This window comes from Alligator sinensis, unplaced genomic scaffold, assembly GCF_000455745.1.
Source record: "Alligator sinensis unplaced genomic scaffold, ASM45574v1 scaffold708_1, whole genome shotgun sequence".
In the NCBI taxonomy this organism is placed as follows: domain Eukaryota; kingdom Metazoa; phylum Chordata; order Crocodylia; family Alligatoridae; genus Alligator; species Alligator sinensis.
Window position 1 is genome coordinate 537,741 of NW_005842183.1, and position 20,556 is coordinate 558,296.

The 20,556-nt window shown below is 47.8% G+C and overlaps 1 protein-coding gene across 1 annotated transcript in view; it reads left to right on the top strand.

Moving 5' to 3' along the window:
- Nucleotides 1-20,556, top strand: part of RTN1 (reticulon 1) — a 216,753-nt gene that overhangs the window by 121,213 nt on the left and 74,984 nt on the right. Inside the window, exon 3 of the mRNA XM_006026220.3 lies at nt 9,011-9,793. Within this exon, the coding sequence (XP_006026282.1) occupies nt 9,011-9,793 (783 nt within the window). The remainder of the gene's footprint in view (nt 1-9,010; nt 9,794-20,556) is intronic.

The window sequence follows — 20,556 nt, forward strand, 5'->3', positions numbered from 1 at the left end:
ACCTCCCTCAATCTGCTGGCAATACTCCTACCAGTGCAGCCCAATATGCTGTTAGCTTTCTTTGCAACAAAAGCACATTGTTAGCTCATGTTCAGCTTATTGACCACTGTAAACCCCAGGTCTTTTTGCAGAGCTGCTACCCAGCCAGTCAGCTCCCAGCCTGTACTGGTGCATGGGGTTGTTCCATCCTAAGTGCAGGGCTTTGCACTTGTCCTTATTGAACCTCATCACATTTCTTTTGGTCCAATCCTCCAATTTGAGGTCTCTCTGAATCCTAGCCCATAGTGGATGGGTCGGTATCGACCTGGAAGGGTGTGGGCAGTGGGATCCCGCAGGGCTCGGTCCTTGGACCGATTCTCTTCAATATCTTCATCAGCAACTTGGACGAGGGAGTGAAGTGTACTCTGTCCAAGTTTGAGAATGACACAAAGCTGTGGGGAGAAATGGACACGTCGGAGGGCAGGGAACAGCTGCAAGCAGACCTGGACAGGTTGGACATGTGGGCGGAAAACAACAGAATGCAATTCAGCAAGGAGAAATGCAAAGTGCTGCACCTAGGGAGGAAAAATGTCCAGCATACCTACTGCCTAGGGAATGACCTGCTGGGTGGCACGGAAGCAGAAAGGGATCTTGGAGTCCTAGTGGACTCCAAGATGAACATGAGTCGGTAGTGTGACGAAACCATCAGAAAAGCTAATGGCACTTTATCGTGCATCAGCAGGCCAAGCCCTATGAGGAGAGATTGGGGCACCTGGACCTCTTCAGCCTCCGCAAGAGAAGGTTGAGAGGTGACCTTGTGGCTGCCTATAAATTCATCACAGGGGCACAGAAGGGAATTGGTGAGGTTTTATTCACCAAGGCACCCCCGGGGGTTACAAGAAATAATGGCCACAAGCTAGCAGAGAGCAGATTTAGATTGGACATTAGGAAGAACTTCTTCACAGTTAGAGTGGCCAAGGTCTGGAACGGGCTCCCAAGGGAGGTGGTGTTCTCCCCTACCCTGGGGGTTCTGAATCTATGAATCTACTCTCCTTCAGCACCCTTGGGTGTGTCACATCTGGCCCCATGGACTTGCACACATCCATCTTTTATAAATAGTCCCTAATCTGTCCTCTTGCCACAGTTGGCTGCTCACTTCCTTCCCAAACTGTGCTGCCAGGAGCAATAGTCTGGGAGATGACCTTGCTTGTGAAGACTGAGGTAAAAATGGTATTGAGAACTTTAGACTTTTTGGGCACTTATACACATGACACCATTACCGTGTACACATGATGAAAATGTCACTTTGTGTGGCTTAATAGCATCACACTGTACATGTGCAGGAGTTTTGGGGGTTATAAATGAGTTGGATGTAAACTCCCAATGTAGTTAAGTTTGCAATGTTGCATATTGCAACCGTGCAGCTGTCATCTCGTCCCCTGGCCATGGAAGAGGCGGGCAGGCTCTGCCAAAAAAAAGGATTGGGCCTCTCACTGCTTCTCCCTTCAGCAAGCTCCTGTGGTCAGTAGAACGCCTAGGGCCACCCAGGAATGGGCTGGCTTGCCCCTGGGGCAGCATGGGAAGGCCACAGGAGGGTGTCTGGGATTGCTAGTGGTGGTGCATGGGGTGCTGAAAGTCTGGGTGGGCTGCTAGCTGGCCGGGTGCTGCCCCAGCTTGAAGGTGCCTGATACAATGCTTCCTCTAGTCCACCCAGGCTTCCAGCACCTCATGCAGCGAGGGACCCCATTCTTTTTTTCTGCAGAGCCTGCCCACATCTCCCACAGACAGTGAGTGACCTGACAGCTGCATTGTTGCTCCCAGCCTGATCCAACTCTTCCCTGAGCCTGCCCACTGGAAACCTACTGGGTGCTGCTCCCCAGGTGAGCAAGGGGAACAGTTGGATCAGGTTAGGTGCTGCCTCCAAACTGGGACAGCATCCAGCCCACTAGCAGCTCACCTGGGCAGCCCTGGGGGGCACTGTCATGGTGGAGGGAAGGACCGGGGCCCTCTGCCAGCAGCTCACCCCCCGGCTGTGGACAGGCTCTGACTCCAACAACAACAAAAAAGGATCAGTCCCCTCACCATAGCATGATGGAAAAATTGAAATGGTGGGTTTCAATTAAAAACCCACCATTTCAATTTAGGGGGCATAGAATAAGACCCTGAGGACTAAACCCCCATCAAATGTATAACTGCCCTTCTACATCATCTCTCAGTAGGTTGCCTCTCCCATTCAGTAAGGGACTCACACTTTCCCTGATCCTCCACTGGCTACTGGCATACTTGTAGAAACCCTCCTTGTTATCCTCACATCTCTTGTTAGCTGCAACTCCAATTGCATTTTGGCCTTTCTGACTTCATCCCTGCATGCCCATGCAATATTCTTATATTCTTGCCTAGTTGTTTGTCCAAGTTTCCACTTCTTGTAAGCTTCCTTTTTGTTTTTTTGCTCACAGAAGAGTTCCCTGATAAGCCAAGACATCTTCTGCCATACTTGCTAGTATTCCTGTGCATCAGGATGATTTGTTCCTGCATCCTCAGTAGGGTTTTGTTTAAAGTACAACCAGCTCTCCTGTACTTCTTTTCCCTTCAGACTGGCCTCCTATGGGATCCTGCCCATCAGTTCCCTGAGTGCACTGAAGTCCATTGTTATGAAGTCCAGGGTTCCTACTCCACTGCTCTCCTTCCTTCTGGATCCTGAACTCAATTATCTCGTGGTATCTGATACCCAAGTGGCCACCCACTACTACATTCCCCATCAATTCTTCCCTGTTTGTGAACAACAGGTCAAGAAGAGCATGGCCCCTAGTTGGCCTCTCCAACACCTTTTCAACACTCTCCCAAAACTTCCTGGACTGTCTGTGCACTGCTGTATTGCCCTCCCAGCAGGTGTCAGGGTGATTGAAGTACCCCATGAGAATCAGTGACATTTTTGATGTGTCACTCATAATAGTAGTGGTTAATGTCTACCTGTGCACTCCCTACTATACAGTATTAAATAATGTAAAAATTATGGACAGTTTTACATGTGTTCTGGGAGGCGTGGGGGGTGCTTTAATTAGTGTGGCACGCAAATTAAAAGCGCCTGAGCATCACGTGTATCAGTGTCCCCACACTGAAAAATGGCAGCAGGGTGCTTTGAACTAAAACTCATCGAACAAGCTTTAGTTCAAAGCGCCCTGCCACCATTTTTCAGCACGGGGGTGAACCAATTTGCAATTCAATTTGCAAGTGAATAGACATTCACTTTTGATTTAGAAATGCAGCCATATGCCTGCAGTGGCTCAACCTGGAAGCCAGGGGACACTAGATCCTCTCTCTCCTACCAGCATGGGGATCCCAGTTGGGGTCTGCCTGGCTTTCTCCACTGCTGGCTGCTGCTCAGGCCAGCTCTGGCCACGACCCCACCATGCAAGTCGGCAGTCGCAGGGAAGCCAGGCAGACCCGGACTGGGGTCCCTGTGCTGGTGGGAGAGAGAGGAGATGTGGGGTTTAATCCCCCTCCCTGCCTCCCTTTCACCTGAGGCACTGTCCAGGCAGCAGCAGCCATACCCCCTGCCATGTGAGTGGCCAGTGCGGGGGAAAGCTTGATTAGACCCTGGCTGGAGTCCCCGTGCCAGTGGGAGAGAGGGGAGACAGCCCCCACTCCAGTGGGGAAAAGTCTGGTGGGGGCTGCTCTGCCCCTGCCAGGCAGAATGGGCTGTGCCAGCTGGGTTTCCCACCCCCATCCCCTTGTCAGCCTGCCCTCACTGCCCCAGCTACGTAGCAGAGGGGTGGGGCCAGCCCTGCTCTCTGGAGCAGACAGCACAGCCCAACCCAGGGCTGCAAAGCATGCTGGGATACAGGGGGACTCTGATTTAACTTGAACCAGGAAGGAGTCTGAGACAGAAGTTCCATAAACCAGTTTGACCTAAATCAGTTAAGTCTGATACTACATTTAACCAGGCTTATCCCAAACCAGTTTCAGCCATTTTTAAACCAGTTTATGTGCACTGAACTTCTGTTCTGTTACAGGTTTAAACTAGTTTCTGATCACTTAAACTGGTTTACATGTAACGTCTGTCCCTACCGTAATAGTCCAAATTTTGACCTGCTCTATGGCTTTCCTTTAAGCAGATGCTCTAAGTTCACTCAAAATTAAGCATTGCTTTGAATAGAAGTTAAAGGAGCCCTCTGAAGCAGTAGGTCTCTGATAATGAAGTTTAGCAGGAATTTCTCAATAGTCATTAAGTTTGAAGTTCTACTTTTCCTTTATTTCTCCAGAAAATATTCTATTTGATTTCCAAGTAATTTTCATTTAATTGATTTAATGTTTTGTGCACTGAAAGGAAATTAAAAACCCCCAGGCATTAATTGTTATTTTTGCAGCCTTTAATGACTGTAAAAGTCTTGTTTCAGAACCATCATGATATTTGATAATCATATTTCATAACCGTAGCTTAGTATTGCGTGGGTCAGTATTATGAATTAATGGGTTTGCTAATAGCCTATAATGCCCTCCACGCATTCACACAAGGATTCGTTGCAGCATTACTATGGCTTCCCTGGTTTTCTCTCCTTGGGAGCAAATCCGGCCCCCCAGCACAGTCTGTGTGGCTGGTGTAATTCGGCAATCTGTCCCTTTAAGAATGAACAGGAGTCCCTGTTGAGTTAGCCCACCTGCAGGGCACTTGGATAGAGAAGGAGTCTCCTGCTAGGAGCTTTTAAAAGCTCCCAGAAGAATTAGAGAGAGGAGGAAGCAAGCTGTGAATGCAATTACTTGCTAGGAGAAGTGGGCCAAGCTGCTATGCTGGGAGCCAGAGCCAAAAAGCCCCTTCTCAAGTGCCTGAGACAGGACAAGAGGGTTTTTTTGAGTTTATTTGTTGGTTTGTTTGTGGCCTAAGGACTGAGTTACCTGGGGGGACTGGCTGAGGGGCTCTGCAGGGAGCAAAAGCCCACCTGCAGAGGCTAGCAGGCAAGGCAACCTGCTTGTAACCAGCCTGTGGATTAGGCCCTGGGAGAAGGAGGGCACTGGCTGTCGGATCACATTGCCCATGAAGCCCCTTGGCTCTGCCTGCACTATTTTCCTGGCTCCCTCTCCTGTTGTCTGTGCCCCTGGGGAGCTGGGCACTGTGCCTGTTTCTTCCATGGGAGCTAAAACTCCTGCACTAAACCCACGGCAATTCTTTTGCGTCAGGGTGCTCCGCAAAGGGTGGGTGACAGAGCGACCGAAGCGTGTCCAAGTCAGGTAATGATAGGATGGGAACGTGGGGGATGCAACATTTCCATGAACCATCAAGATGACAACTGACATCCACAGATCACCCAGTCCTGCTTTCCTGAGCCTGTCTGAATTCCCTGCTGAAACATGTAGTTGTTCCCTCACCAGTTTTGCAGGGGCTGGTGCCTGCAGCCTACCAGTGTGCAATAAGGCTTTGGTTTCTTGATTTAAAGCAACATTTGCAAAAACAATGATGCCCTGTTGTGTGTGTCCCGCCCCTGCACAGGGCTGGCAGAGGGATAATGCTGTGCCCTTCACAAGGCTGCTCCGGTGAGATGGGCAGAGGAACCGGGTGCAGGGGACCGGGGTGGGGGGATGCCTGATGATTCATCATGGACAGTCCTGCAGCCCTGATCCTGTCATAGCCAGTAAAAGAGAGAGGAAGATGGAAGTGAAGAGCAGCAAGGCTCAGAGCCCTCGTGGGGAGGCAAGAATCATTTCTACTTCACTGACCCAGCCATGGCCCAGTTCCAAGAATATGTTTGGCCCCATGGTTTATTTCCCAGTGCACGGTACCACGGACTTTGCAGAACAAAAGCGCCTCTGTTTGGCTTTGGATGAGGAGGAATGTGTATTCCAGTCTTGAGCGAACGCTGCATTAAATCATGTGCAATTAAATACAAGTAAAATATTGGGCTGGATTCTGGGCTTTGTTTGTGCTGGGCAGAACAAGGCAGCGGTGCTTGATCCTGATGGTCTTTTACCCTAGTTTGGGCTCTGGAGACAATTAGAGCAGTCCCAAGGCTGCTCTAATCTATCTTCCACCTGGCAGGGGTCTCCAAGGTGCTAGCCAGCAGCTGTGTGTGTCGTAGCACACAGCCTCTGGCTACTTCCCCTACACTACACTATGTGTAGGGGCTGCAGGGAGGGATGGAGAAGCCAGTTAAGTTAGTGCTGTGGGGAGATGTGCCTGATTTCTGATCCCTTTTCACTCCTGGAAAGGGAGATCTACAGACTCTAGATTTATATTTCTAGTGATGGGTTAATTTCCCATGGGTCTGAAATCTGTTTTGGAAGAGTACCCTAAAATAGTCCATGGGGTCTGAATGGTCTGTCTGAACCTATTGACTCTCCAGTGTGGGGTGGGGTAGTTTACATAGCTTTGCAATGATTAACTATTTTCCTTTCCCTCTAAAATGAAGGGCAGCCCTAGGGAATTAGTATCGGTGCCTGCTGTTATGCAGCAAGTTTTATCCATTGCATGTTCTCTGGGATATTTTCCATTGATTTTCAGCATCTTTGTGATTTTTTTTCATCAAATATAAGAGTTCACTGATACAATGCAGTGTTGTCTGCTTATCTACACAAGAGTAGCCCAGGTAGAAAATCCTGTGATGTCTTTCCCTTGCTCTGCTTCACATGCAGTTTCTGCTTCCAGCTGGTTACAGAAAATTGATGGGGAGCACAGCTTCGCTTGCAATATCTCAGCACTTTTGTTTCCAGTACAAGCCGGGAAGTGAAGAGAGAATTTTTTTTTTAAAAATCAACCAACCGAATGTTAAAGGAGTTGGGTCAGTTCTGCTGTTATCTAAATTCTTTTATTGGTAGTAAAATGATACCTGTGAGCAGGGATGGATCGGGGGGGGGGGGGGAGGGGCAGTGGGGCAGTTGCACTCCCCTTTAATACCTACTCCACCCAAACTTCAAAATTTCAGGCAGTGCTGAGAGAGTCACTTGGCTTTATGGCTCATTGTCATCTCCCTGATTCAGGCTAAGCTCTTGCCACTCAACAGATGTTAACAACCTTCTCTCCTTTTAAATGGTCTTGAGGATCCACTATTCAAACTAACATTTCTTTTGCAACTTTGCTGTCTTTGCTAGGCATTACTGGTAATGTCTGTCTTCTGTTTCACCATCCTGCAGATTATTTGTAGCTCTACCAAAAAAACCCCTGAACTCAGGTGTGGTAATGTTAATTCAGGTGTAGAAATGACTGACACTGAAATATTGGCGGCACTGTCAAGACACTCAGGAGGGCTAGATTTTGGTTTTTGAATCTGAAGAAGAGACGTACATTTAACTATAATGACTACAGGACTACTGATCCAATGTCTTTTGACTATTTTTTGCCTAGTTCAGTGTGCTTTTTTAAACTTTATACATAAGGTAGCAAATGAGTGCACACTCCGTTCGTTTCTGTTTGTTTTTGCTTGCTCCTAGCATATTAGTAAGCATCTAGTTTTTCTTTAACTGGAGAAAAATATGCATTGTGTTAAAATATGCATTGTGGGATGATGTGCCACACCATCTGCACCTTCCTTTTCAAAATCTTAGATCTGTCCATGTCTATGAATTTGTCAAAGGATCAAAATGAGGGGCCTTAGGGAGGCATCTTATAAATAAGCATATGCAGAAGTTTTGCATATGCTTACTTGAAGGTGCACGCTCAAGTCCCAGTGATTTAAAGTTAAGCCCATGCTTAACTGCTTTGCTGGGTAGGGATGGGTTGCTGGAGAGGGGCTTGGCTTAGGACAGAAGAGATGAGTGCAGAAGCTTAGGAGAAAGGGAGGTGGTAAGTGGGTTTAGGTTAAAGGTGGAAAGAACATGATGACCCTTCATCCTTCATTCACTTTATTGTTATTAGTACCTGATTGTGGCACCAGGCAAAGCCTTTGTATGGTCAATACACTGGTGTACATAAGTACTGTACAAACACAGAGGTGGACATGGTACCTGGCCCAGAATAGAAGTGGTGAAGGTCAGGCAGGCAAGTGGGAGATTATCAGATACAATGCATACAACCTCTGACAAATGCACAAAAAAAGCTACATGGAGAGAGCATGAAGGTTGCAGTCAAGCACTGATTTCACTTACAACATGCACATGCCTTTATAATTGATACTTTTAGAAAGTTTTGTTATTACATAAATATAAATAGCTGTTTTAAGAAACAGCCAGAAGTATCTGGCTTCTGCTTGGAAACCTCACAATAGATGCTTATGAATGATCCAGAAAGACCTAATTTCCTCAGACCCAAAGCCCACACTGTAGTCAGTGGATTTGCTCCTTTGTATCCAGATGGAGATGAATTAAAATGTCAGATATAGACCTAAAAGGGTCAAATTATGTCAGTCCAAATCATGAGGTCTTTGCTTATGTGCCATTGAGACTTGATCTAAACCAGTCCTCGCTGGCTCCAGTGCGAGTTTGTCCCAGTAAGAGCTGAATGAAAGGCTTGATTTATTTATTCAGCTGTTGTTCTGGTGATAGTTTAAATACCACCACGGGCATCACGAACAGCATATTTGATGCACAGCTCACGTTGGATGCATCTTTCTAATCCACGACACTGGGAATGCAATCCCAACTGTGTTGTGCAGCGGAAGAAGACTATTTCTGTCTTAAAAAGCACAGTACCTGTTGTGTACAAAACCCCGAAAGATGAATAGCTGTTGCTAAGAGATTGCTACTGTTTTATTTTTTTCTGTAGAAGTTGTGAGGAGTGATTTTAAAATGCTTTCTGTGTGTGCGCGTGCACATGTATATTGAGGTGCCTGATTTTGAACTTGAAGTTTCCGTTTTAAAAGCAGAGCTAAGCTTCGATTATTGAGGCACCTTGCACAAGGCACTACTACTGTGTGTGTCCATTTTCCATCAGTAAAATAGTGAGAATGATGCTTATTTCCTTTGCAAAGGCATAAGGAAACTCGGTATTATTCTTATTCTGCCTGGCTGCTTTACATCTATTGTGTCTGTTGCCTAAGCACTCCGAAGTCAGCTGTGTTAATAACTTTCTGTCTGTCTTTCTGTTTTTCTTCACGCGGGATGACAGAACCGTCTGGCTCCGAATCTCAAGGGAAATGCAGCCTCTCCGAGGATGAGCTCATCAGTGCCATTAAAGAAGCAAAGGGCTTTACCTTTGAAGCTGCTGAAGCCCAGCGATCACAGGGTGTGTATGCAGAAAAAACAGATCAGAAAGCCAAACCTGGACGCCCGGCTGCTTCAGCGCCCCCAGACAACGAAGCCAGCAGCGCTGAATCCGGAGACTCGGAGATTGAACTTGTCTCCGAAGACCCACTGGCCGCGGAGGAGGTGCTGCACTCCAACTACATGACCTTCAGTCATATTGGCGGGCCCCCTCCATCGCCTGCCTCCCCTTCCATACAGTACAGCATCCTGAGGGAAGAGCGCGAAGCCGAGCTCGACAGTGAACTGATCATCGAGTCATGCGATGCCTCTTCGGCCTCTGAAGAAAGTCCAAAGAGGGAGCAAGATTCTCCTCTGATGAAACCAATAATTATGGACATAATCCAGGAAGAGAACGGTTCCCGAGCCGATGCTTCAGACTATGAAGTAAGTAACACAACAGAGAGTAGGATGAACAGGGAAAACCTAGCAGAGTCCGCGTCCTATCTGAAATGCTCTTTTGTTGCGCCCAAAGTAAGTGTTGAGCCGCCCGCCTCTGCCGTCAGTACTGAAGAACTAAAAGAAAGAATAATTCTGAAGAAACCAATCGAAGAAACGGTTGTTAACCAAAGTAAACTGTCTTCCAAGGACTCTGAGAAAAGAAGTCCCTTAGCTTCACACCAGCTGCGGTTTTTAAATAAGCAAAAAGGTAAATGCAGAAATTTACATTGTCTAAATAACACTTTTTTCCCCCCCAAAATTAGCTGTGAAGACGGGAGATGTGTAAGATCCCCCTATGATGGCTTTTCAGTAGAAAGGCTGAAGCTTGAAAAATTCAAGGGTTTTTTGTTGTTGTTGGGTTTTTTTAGCAGCGTGGGGAAATGAACCCATGGAAGAGCTCCCCAGGAGATACAATGGTTTTCACATCACTTAAAATCAAGAGACGGTGTTTCTAAAAGATCCACTTTAGCTTAGCCCCAAGGGTTAATGAGTTACTAGGATTGACGCAGAAGTCATTGGTTGGAGTTGTATGGTCTGTGCAAGGCATGAGGTAAGACTGGACGGGCCTTAGACATCTCTCAGTAGGACTACTACAATGACAGCGTGATTCTGCCTTTGCAGCCTATCTTGTTCTCTTGTTGGGCCCCTTCCTTTAGTCTTAACTGACCCAAACTCCCATTCCCATCTGTTCAGGTTTTTCTGTTATGCCCTCTCCTGTCATATCATGGTACCATCCATGCTACTTGGAACAGCGTGACGAACGTCCACCACATGTTGTTCTTTCCTTCTCTCCTCTCCTCTGAGAGGAAATTACATTTGGATTTTAAAACAAAGCACCAGTTATTTAGTGTTGGATGCACTCATTTTATTAGCGAGGCAGGTTGAGGAAAGGCGCTTTGCAGAAGGTTTGTAGTGGCTCTGGGAGGTATCCTTTACCCCCACCCAACGTACCGGGTGTTAGCTTAAGTTGGAATGGTGGCTATAGTGGTTATAGTAAATTTTTGTGATAATATTGGCATGTTTTAGTTTTTAAATGATGAAGACATCTGGTTCTGCAAACACTTGCATCTGCAAGTAACTTTACTCAGGCATGAAAGCATTTCCTGGACAGGTCCATTGATCAATGTAGGGATGACTCATAAGTCAGGGGTCTTGAGAACAAATCATAAATAATTAGCTTTACACAAAATAATCAGTCCAAGCAATAAGTCAGGCTCTTGTGAAAAAAGATGGGGAGAACAGTGCTCTGTGGGGGGAAAGAACCACTCAGAGGAACAAATGGTTTTCTGATGCAAAATGCTATCTGAATGAATGAGTGGTTCAACCAGAACCACTGGTTGCTGGTTGAACCCCCTCCATCCCTCCAACCCCCTCCATCCCTTCTGTGTATACTCTCCAGTCTTGTGAATGGAATAAGTACCGCTTCTTTTTGTTCTTTCCAAAGCCCCAGTAATGCTAATGCTTAGATTCTGGATTTCCTTGCGGGGGAAATGATGAAACTGAGAATTACTGTGGAGCTAAATACTAAAGACCTTAGTCTAGTTTGGGTCCTTAACATGCACAAAACAGCCATTCAAGTCCAGGTTGGGGGTGAGATTGGCGTCATTACCAAATGAGTAAAACCCCCATGAGGGTCTCAGGATGTGACCTGTAATTATCAGGTGGGAGTAAGTCAGTGGTGACTGAATCAGCTTCCAAGATAGGTTTTACATGTCACTTGTGTCATTCAGAGCTGGTGGGCTGCTCTAATCTGCCATCTGCAAGGGACCACATGCCTGGGTCGGGGCTGGGCTGGCTGGGGTGACTGCTGTTCTCATCCCCTCTGTAAGTGAAGTGACCTACACCACGGGAAGGAGAGACACCTATGACCCTGCTGCCTGTTAAAAAGGGCATGAAGAGAGCAGAGCACGGCTTATGTTTCAAAAAAGCATGATTTTTTAAAAAATAAAATGGACTGAAAAGGGTGTTTAAGCCCACAGCCTGTGAAAGGGAGGCATTGCTGAAGCCCAGGTAGTTTGCATGTGGGTGCTGTAGTTGTCTTTTGAGTGAGGAAGCTTCCCTGTTATTCAGCTCAGCCAAATACATTTGAATCCTGACCTGTAATAGCTCTAGTTTGGAGGTGTCTTTAAAGCAGACTACCACGTAGCATGGTGCCCTTTATGATGGGAACAAAGGTCCACGAGAGAGGAAGATGAAACTACTGAACATAGAGCATTATCCACCCCCTGTGTCAAATTGGGATTGACGTCTGCAAGGTGACAGGTTAGTGCCTTAATTCTCTGGATGACTGTGTCTGATTGATGGCTTCTTCACAAGGTCTCTGAGGGGTCCCTCTGTTCTGTCCTTGATGCAGATGCATAAGTGAGATCGCAAGGTGTGTGATGGGAAAGTTGGATCCGGTTATTTTATGGTCTGCTTTATAAAAGCGTGAGGAACAAGAAGTCTTGGTAGACAGTGGTCCTGACTCTTTGCTGCAGCAGAGAAGGAACAGAGCTCAGGACTCACTGACTAATTGCCTCACCCACATTGCAGATGAAGGCAACCTAGGGGCTGCTCTAATCTGCCCTCCCCAAGGGACCACGTGCCTGGGCAGGGGCTGGGCTGGCTGCGGTGACTGCTGTTCTCATGCCCTCTGGAAGTGAGCACCCAGGACTGGTGCCCTGGTGCCTACCCCCCAATATGCTACTGACTGTCATGTTCAATGTTTGCAGAGCAATGAGATAAATTAATTCTTAGATTACTTGGGGGTAATAAATTAGCGTAATTCAGGATAAAAGGTGCATATTTTAATCCTGTAAATGCCGAGGGGTCAATCCTCCACTGCAGTGAGCTCACTCCAAGCCCAGCTTGTGGACGAAATAGCATAGAACGGGTATGATAAAGCTTTCGATTTTTTGAGCTACTGGGGAGACTGGACACAGGGCTTGGCCTTGACCTGGCCCCCTCCAAGTGAGAGGGGGACCAGGACAACATCTATCCTCCTCTTTCTGCCTGTTCAGACCTGAAGTCTTAAGAAATGCCCTGGATGCCAGTGACAAGCTGACCTTGCTGCTGCCCTGTCAATGTCGAACTCTCGAAAAAATTGTGAACTGTTGTAGTGTTTGCCTTGCTTGCTCCCTAGGCTTCGCTCACAGCTCTCTGGATGTTATTTTCCAGCGCGTCCTCTTGTTATGGGGTCACTTGCTCCCCTGGGAGAGACATGCACATCTCTCATCAAGGTCAACAGGAATTGCATGTGTGAGTCTTTAGGCAGAAGCCAACTTCCTCCCTTGCATAGCTCCACCAAAATGACTGGAGTCACAGAGGGGATGAATCTGACCCAGTTCCCTCAATTATTCTATCAGCATCGTTTGTCCTACAATGAGTTTGCCTCATTGCTTAAACCAATATCAGTCGCTGTTAAGGCATGTTCCCTTGCAGCCGACGCAGAGGACTCCTGCGTGGACTCCCACGCTGTTTCCTGTTATGCCGCAGCATTTGCCATTTCTAGTCTCTTAAAAACAGTGGTGGTGGGAACCTTCCCAGCTCAACAGCAGTGACTGGCTACTTTCTCATTGCTATTTATTGTTTGTCAAGCCCTGGCCGGGTGCTCAGTACAGTACTTCCACAGCAGCCTCTTTTTTTACTCAGAACCACAGTCTAGAGCACTCTCTGGAGTTCAGCACGGCAGGGCCTGCACCGTTACCGACGGGCTAGTAAACACGCAGCGCTGCGGAAACAGGGCCGTTGAGATTATTGAGGCCAGGCATCCCCTGAGACAATCCAGGCCTTTTAGGCAAAATATGGGCCAGATTGTCATCAGGCATAAACCAGTGTAGCTCTCCTGGAGCCTTCACTCACCATCCTGTTGAGCATCTTGTGATGTTCCTGCAAGCCCCAGGTCTGGAAAGCCCAAGGGAACCTCAGCTTTCATTTTCTAGCATTTTAGCTTTCATCATCACAAAATATAGCATGAAACCATGAACGCCACCAGCAGTGGCAGAGGAGATAAATAAGAAGCTGCTCCAAGCCACCTTCTCTTCAAATCTCATTATTTTTAAGACAGTCTCAGGGTATTGGGGCCTAATTTGTGAAGTTTAAGGCACAGGGCTGGGGATATTGCAGTGGCTCAATATGGCTCCTTCGGGCATCACTAGGGTCTATTAGAGTATTTGATTGGGAGGATCCTATAACCCCACGTCCTAATCTGCCTACTAATGGCTCATCGCAGAAATATATGTGTCTAGGCTCAGGAGATGAACCTCTTCCACCCTTTAGCTCTCCTTTCCTCTCATTAGGCAGTCTGGTGCACCTCCCGGTGTGGACCCTAGTCTACCCTAAAGGCACACAGGCCTCTTCCAGTCCAATAGGAGACTCCCAACACTCACTGCTCATGATTTCAGGATCCTAAAAGTCATGTGACAGAATAGGGTCTTGGCCCATCTTGTAAAGAGTAAGAGTATGTTTGTTCCTCAAGACAAGAATTCACAAGGGGCTGAATGAAGTGACCTGAAACTTTCTAAAATATTGAATCTCTAGCTAGAGTGCAAGTCTGCAAAATGTCAACCTCAGAGGAGCTATTCTTTAAAAATATTAGAAACAAATAAGGAGTTATAATAAAAGGCATGGTGGAACTATACAGCTATAGTTTTCCAGTACTTAGAAACTCTATAATATTGGGACATTAACAACTGAAAAAAAATGAAGGCAAAGTTCTTCCCAGTGGACAGTAACTGCAACCATATCATTGAGTTTAGCCCCATAATACACTTCAGATTGTTTCATGGCTCCAATTACTTAGTCTCAGATTCGATGTAGTTCAAGAATAGTCAGTCATCATCTGTTCAATTTATATATAAATATTAATTTATTTCCCAACTCTGTATCCTGACTGCATAGGGCTGACTAAGGTCCAATGTCCATAATTAAATCATTTTTCAGCACTAAATACACCTTTCTCATTCTGATCAGGGTGGATAACTTCTGGGGCTGAACATGAAATACAAAATAAGTTTGGAATACATGCTCCATGGAAGAAGGTACAGATTTATTTCTTCTAGAAGCTAAATAATGTTAAGTCTCACTATCTCACTTTCAAGCTTACTGACTGCTTTATTTCAGCTCGCTGAATAATCCCTTTAGAAAATCTCTGTTTTTGGCAGTGTCCTATAATCACTCCCCTTCTCTCCCAAATGATATTCTGGAGCATGGACAAGAGATGTGTGAGTTGCACAGTGATCATTCAAAGTCTCTGTTTAATGTTTATTGCCATCCAGTGGTAACGATGAAAATGGCCATTCATTTCTCACCTCCATTTTACAAAATCTGTCATCCCTTGAAAGATAGGAGATATTTCCATGCTGTTCACTACTGAGACATCTCAGTAATTTTTGTCCAAGATCAAAGCGTCTTTGATTGCTCTGTATGCTATACTTTTCTGATCAGAGGTGCTTTCACATGAAAGTCATATGATCACTGGTCCCAATGTTATTATCCATCCCTTTTTCTTTTGTGAATCAAATAGGTAGAAGTGACTGCCGACAACTTGCCACAGCTGCAGTCTAACCTGTCATGTCTGAGATTTATTTCATATTGTATGCTCAACAAACAAGACGAACCAGTGACTATAGACATGAACCTGGGTCCTCTGGTTTGTTCTAAGAAAGTCCTGTCTTGCAGCATCAAAAGCCAAACAGGATAGACCGGAGCCTCACCTGGTGTGAGCTGGCATAGCTCTTGGACTTTTGTGGAACCAGCTGAAGACTGGGACCCCAGTTCATGATAGGATTAGGTTTATAGGCATCTGAAGAAGATACTCCATGGAAAAGTGCCTCCTTTCAGAATACAGGGAATTTTGAAATCCAGCTCCGTTCACCCTCCCTGAAAAGACTGGACTGAAGCAAATCAGGAAGAACAGCTTTCTATCTCCCAGCCCTATTAATAAAAATCACCCATCAAGTTTAAAAAAAACAATTGGAGGGAAGAGCAAGGATGTGATGGAGGGATGGCTATCACAGACATCAGATAGGACAGGGGTTGGTAACATTTTTGGCTGGAGTGCCAAAAACACCCTAATTTCAACCCACACCTCGACTTGACATGCCAGGGGCAGACGAGGGGGGGAGCTGTGAGGGGTCCAATCCTCGTTGCTGGTGGCAAATGCACGGACACCTCCAGGCAGACGGCGGAGCAGGGGCTGGGGTTGTGCCGCTCTGGCCCCTTCCCTCCTGTGCACCCCGAGGCACACGTACAGCCATTGCCATCCTGCTCTCAGCAGGCGGTGGACAGACTGCAAACAGCTGCACTGAGGTCGGAGCCCTGGCCTGGCTCCATGGCCAATGGTGGCTGCATGCACGCCTCAGGGCACACAGCAGGAAAGAGGCTGGGACAGCGCAACCCCGGCCCCTCCCATGCCAGCAGTGAGCTGGGCAGGGGCTCCACAGACCTCAGGCCCGCATGCAGCTGTTGCCGATGGTGGGGTCCAGAGCCTGGTGCAGCTGTTTGCAACCTCCTGGCTGCCTGCCACATCCGGCCAGAGCTCTGGGCAGTTGCTGCTTGCCACAGTGCCCAGGCTGCTTGCAGCAGGACTCGCAGCCTCCCGGCCTCCTGCTCTGGGCAGCCTGGGCTCTGCGGCCAGCGGCAGGGGCTCAGAGCCTGGGCCGGCTGTAGTGTGCCAAGCAAAATGCTCTGGCACACATGCCAGGGGTTGCCAACCCCTGATAGAGGTTTTAAACTGGAGTTACACAAGGGCATAAGTGCTTTAGTCAGTCATGGCTGCCAGTGCCCCAAAGCCCCTTTCTCCAAGTTAGAAAGATGTTGCATGCTGTTCCCTTGAGCAGTGCCTGTTACCACAGATTGCAGGTGATGCAAAACAGCTGGGGTCGGTCAGGCAGTGGAAAAGGGAATGTTTCTCTCCTTCTATCATTTACTTGCAATGCAGTGAAGTCAGCATGGCTGCTGCATGTGCACCTTATGCCGTGAGCCGCACAAAAGTTGTTTGCTGCTATTGCTAGCTTGGAGTTTGGAGCAGTCACACCCTTACTCTAGAAGCCTTCTCTGACTGTTCCCCATTTGCATGACTGTGACTTGCCATAGAGGCCTGGTGAGCCGGGGCAGGACTAGGAGCTGCAGCTTTGAGTGGCCACTAGAGGGCTGGTGAGCCAGGACAGGCTTCTATCCCTGCTCTACAGGCAGGGGCGTGAGAGCTCCTGGGATACTGGAGGACTTCAGCTTGGGTGGCACATCTGTGGGGAGTGGCTGCAACTACCCATGGAATAGGAGATGAGTAGTGTAGATCAGCGATAATCCTGCCCTTGAGTGGCTTAATTTTAAGCTGCATAATGAGTGCTTAAAAACACTTTAAGGTGTTAATGCATGGACAGTCCAGGGGTTAAGAGCTCCAGGAGACACCCAAAATGACCCATGTAATAAGGCCCTACCAAGCCACATAAGTAAGAACTCTAATTCTGGGTCTGCCATTGCCTCACTGTACAGCTCCTGGTCAGTCACTCTGCATTTTTCTCTGTTTCCCACTCTTTAGAATGGGTCCAGCACACAATCGCCTGCCAGAGGTATGGATATGGTAGCTGGCATGGCACCTAGCTTTTGCTTGGAAGCCACTGAATGGCCGTATGTCTCCCTCCATCGGGGCATGCCCTGCCCCACACGGGGTCTCCAATATGCAGTGGATGCTGCCTCAAGATTTTGGTCCACTGCTAGGAAAACTTGAAATTCATCTCCTCACAATTTCCGTCCCTTGGGGCAGTGTAACAAGTAGTTATTGAATGTCTATGCCATGGTCTGAACACAAAAATGCTCAGCTTGGTTATTCTTAAACATTGGAGCAATCTGTGGGGAAAACATCTCGCATCTGGGCGAGTTCTTCTTTCCTTTCTAAATCCGAGCAAGTTCTGAACAGCGCAGCGCATGAACTGTGTGTGTCAAATTCTGCCCTCTGCGATGCCCCTGGGATGAGTGCTGTTGGGTTAAAATCTGATCCTGCATATGCTTAAAAATGTAACTGGAAACAGAGCCCCATATGTCAGTAACACCTCTGCTTCCCATCACCCCACTTACCGTGGGCATTTGTGGTAGAAGATCAAGCACGGTGTTTTCTGCATGGGACAAAACAGAGGTTTACACCAACACCAACATAAATCTTTTCAGAGCCAGATGCATGTCACTTTTCATTAGTCTTTCCATCCTATCCTACATTTCTGAGCATAGCTTACCCCATGTCATGTCTGGTCACCCCAGAGAGAGACTGATCCAAGACTGCAGAAAGATTCTCCAGGCATTATGGCACCAACTCCCCCATGCTAAGGGACATCACCACAAAAACACACCCTCCCAGTATGAAAAAACATAAGGCAGCTGCTGCCTGGAGCACAGACAGCACCATTGGCCATCTCACAGGTGCATACTGGCACATGCCCAGTGCTGCCCAAACAGTGACTGCTCAGCATTTGGCCCGTGGGAAGTGGAAATAGTGGGTGGATGGGCTCCCACAGTCACATTCCCTAGCACAGTTGGAGGCAGTAGAGACTGGCCCTTCTTAATACTGGGGAGGTGTGGTCCAATGTTCATGGGATGAGCCTGATGTCTGAGTAGACCCCGGTTCAATTCCATGATCTCCCACAAAATTACCATATCTCTTGTGGCCAATTTGTAGCTCATCCGCTGTGAAATGGGACTAACAGTACTTCTTAGCATTACAGGGCTGTGAAGGGGATAAACACACCAAAGAGATGGCCATGGAGGCCCACCATGGATGGACTTCAGACAGCTCTGGGCTTGCAGACTGTAGTCATTTGCTGCCAAGGACACCCCCTTCCCCACCTCCTGCTGGCCGGCCCCTTCCAGGTGAAGGTCGTTTCTGTGGGAAATTGAAGGTGTTACAATAATGGTGAACGATGGTGAGCTAAAGCCAAGAGGTGTTCCCTTTTCCATGAAACACCCAATTTCCCTGGTGTGAATCAGCTCAGGATCATGCAGGAATCACAATGTTATAGAACTTTTGACCAACTCAGTGCGAGGCGCTCAGGCCTAACAGCCTTGGTCAAACCTGCCCCAGCCAAGCCTAATGGAGCAGTAGCTAGTCAGGCTAGCCTCTCCAGCTGTTCTTTGGTTCATTAGAAAATGAGTTCCTCAAAGGACACTGAGAACCACTAGCCAGGGATTTAGGACACTAGCCCTCAGGCTGGTCAACATTTGTGCCTATGACTGTTTTGTCAAGTCCCTCTCCAGATGGGCTCTTGTTTCCTTGGCTTCTGACCCTGTCCTAGCCTTTCATCCCTGGCCTTACCTCCTGACCTTCAGCTTGCTTCTGTTTCCAGACAGGACTGCCCATGCATACATACAGTGACCCAGGATACCACAGGTAGAGGTGAATGCGAGAATATCTTTACTGTCTGCTGATTATCTCTGTATTACACCCCCACCCCCTTGGGATGCTCCTTGAATAATGGCTCTGAATGTTCCCAAGTATCACCACAGCCCTCTCCCTGGGAAAGGAAGGGGAATTAAACCAGCATCTGAACTTTTTTATGGAAAAACATACGAGCTCCCTTTGCCGGGAGGGGACCAGATGGCCATGTTAGCAGGTTTAGGAGGCTTGGTAGAAGGGGTGTTGATAGGTTCTGACTCAGGATAAGGACCTGATTGTATTGGAGGTCCACCAAGTAGTGCAACAAGATGACACTGGATTATTCTTGTTGGATGATTCACACTCGATAGTTAGAGTCAAAGGGATGATATGTTCCTAAACTGTTGCCTTTTCTTGAGAATCTTCTACCCAGAGGTACTCTTTGGGATTCAGTACTCTCAAGGATTTTACTTGGATCTCTCTTCTTTGGTAGGCTCTGCCAGTCAGGCCTCCTTAGGCCTCATTAGGAAGGAATGTTTAGGGTAGTGGACTTCTCCTTCCTCCCCATCACTAGTTTAACAGGCCCAAAGCCATCATCTAGCAGAGATGCTAATCAATAGGGTCTGTAGGGGGGCAGTCAGGAAGGCCAAGGCGGAGATGGAACTGGGACTAGCTACCCGGATCAAGGACAACAAGAAGTCCTTTTTAAAATACATAGGGGGTAAAAAGAAGGCACCAGGTAACGTGGGGCCTTTGCAAGACACGCTAGGAAATCTGGTTGTCGCGCCAGACAGCAAAGCTAACCTATTTAACAATTTCTTTGCCTCCATTTTTCTGAGCAGGGACCAGGTCATGCCCCCCCACCGGGATTCCCGTAGGACCCAGGGGAGGTGCACCCAGGCCTAGGGTCAGTGAGGACCTAGTCAGGGAACTTCTGGATGGACTGGACGTATTTAAATCAGCAGGTCCTGACGATCTCCACCCCAGAGTGCTGAGGGAATTAGCAGAGGTCATTGCGGGACCCCTGGCATGGCTTTACGAGCACTTGTGGTGCTCCGGCATGGTGCCGAAGGACTGGAAAAGGGCCAATGTGGTCCCCATTTTCAAAAAAGGGAGGAAGGAGGACCCGGGAAACTATAGGCTGGTTAGTCTTACCTCGATCCTGGGTAAGTTTTTTGAGAGAATTATCCTGGCGCATGTCTGCGAGGGGCCAGCAGGGGAGGTGATGCTTAGGGGCAACCAACACGGGTTCATTAGAGGCAGGTCCTGTCAGACCAACCTGGTGGCCTTCTACGACCAGGTCAGAAAAGCCTTAGACGCAGGTGTCGTGGTGGACGTAGTCTTTCTGGACTTCAGGAAGGCCGTTGACACTGTCTCTCACCCCATTCTCATTAAAAAACTAGGGGACTGTGGCATCGATACCTACACAGTCAGATGGGTCACTAACTGGCTGGAGGGCCGCACCCAGAGAGTGGTGGTGGATGGGTCATTTTTGACCTGGAGGGATGTGGGCAGTGGGGTCCCCCAGGGCTCGGTCCTCGGGCCTGCACTGTTCAACGTCTTCATCAGAGACTTGGATGAGCGGGTGAAAAGCACCCTGTTCAAATTCGCAGACGACACTAAGATGT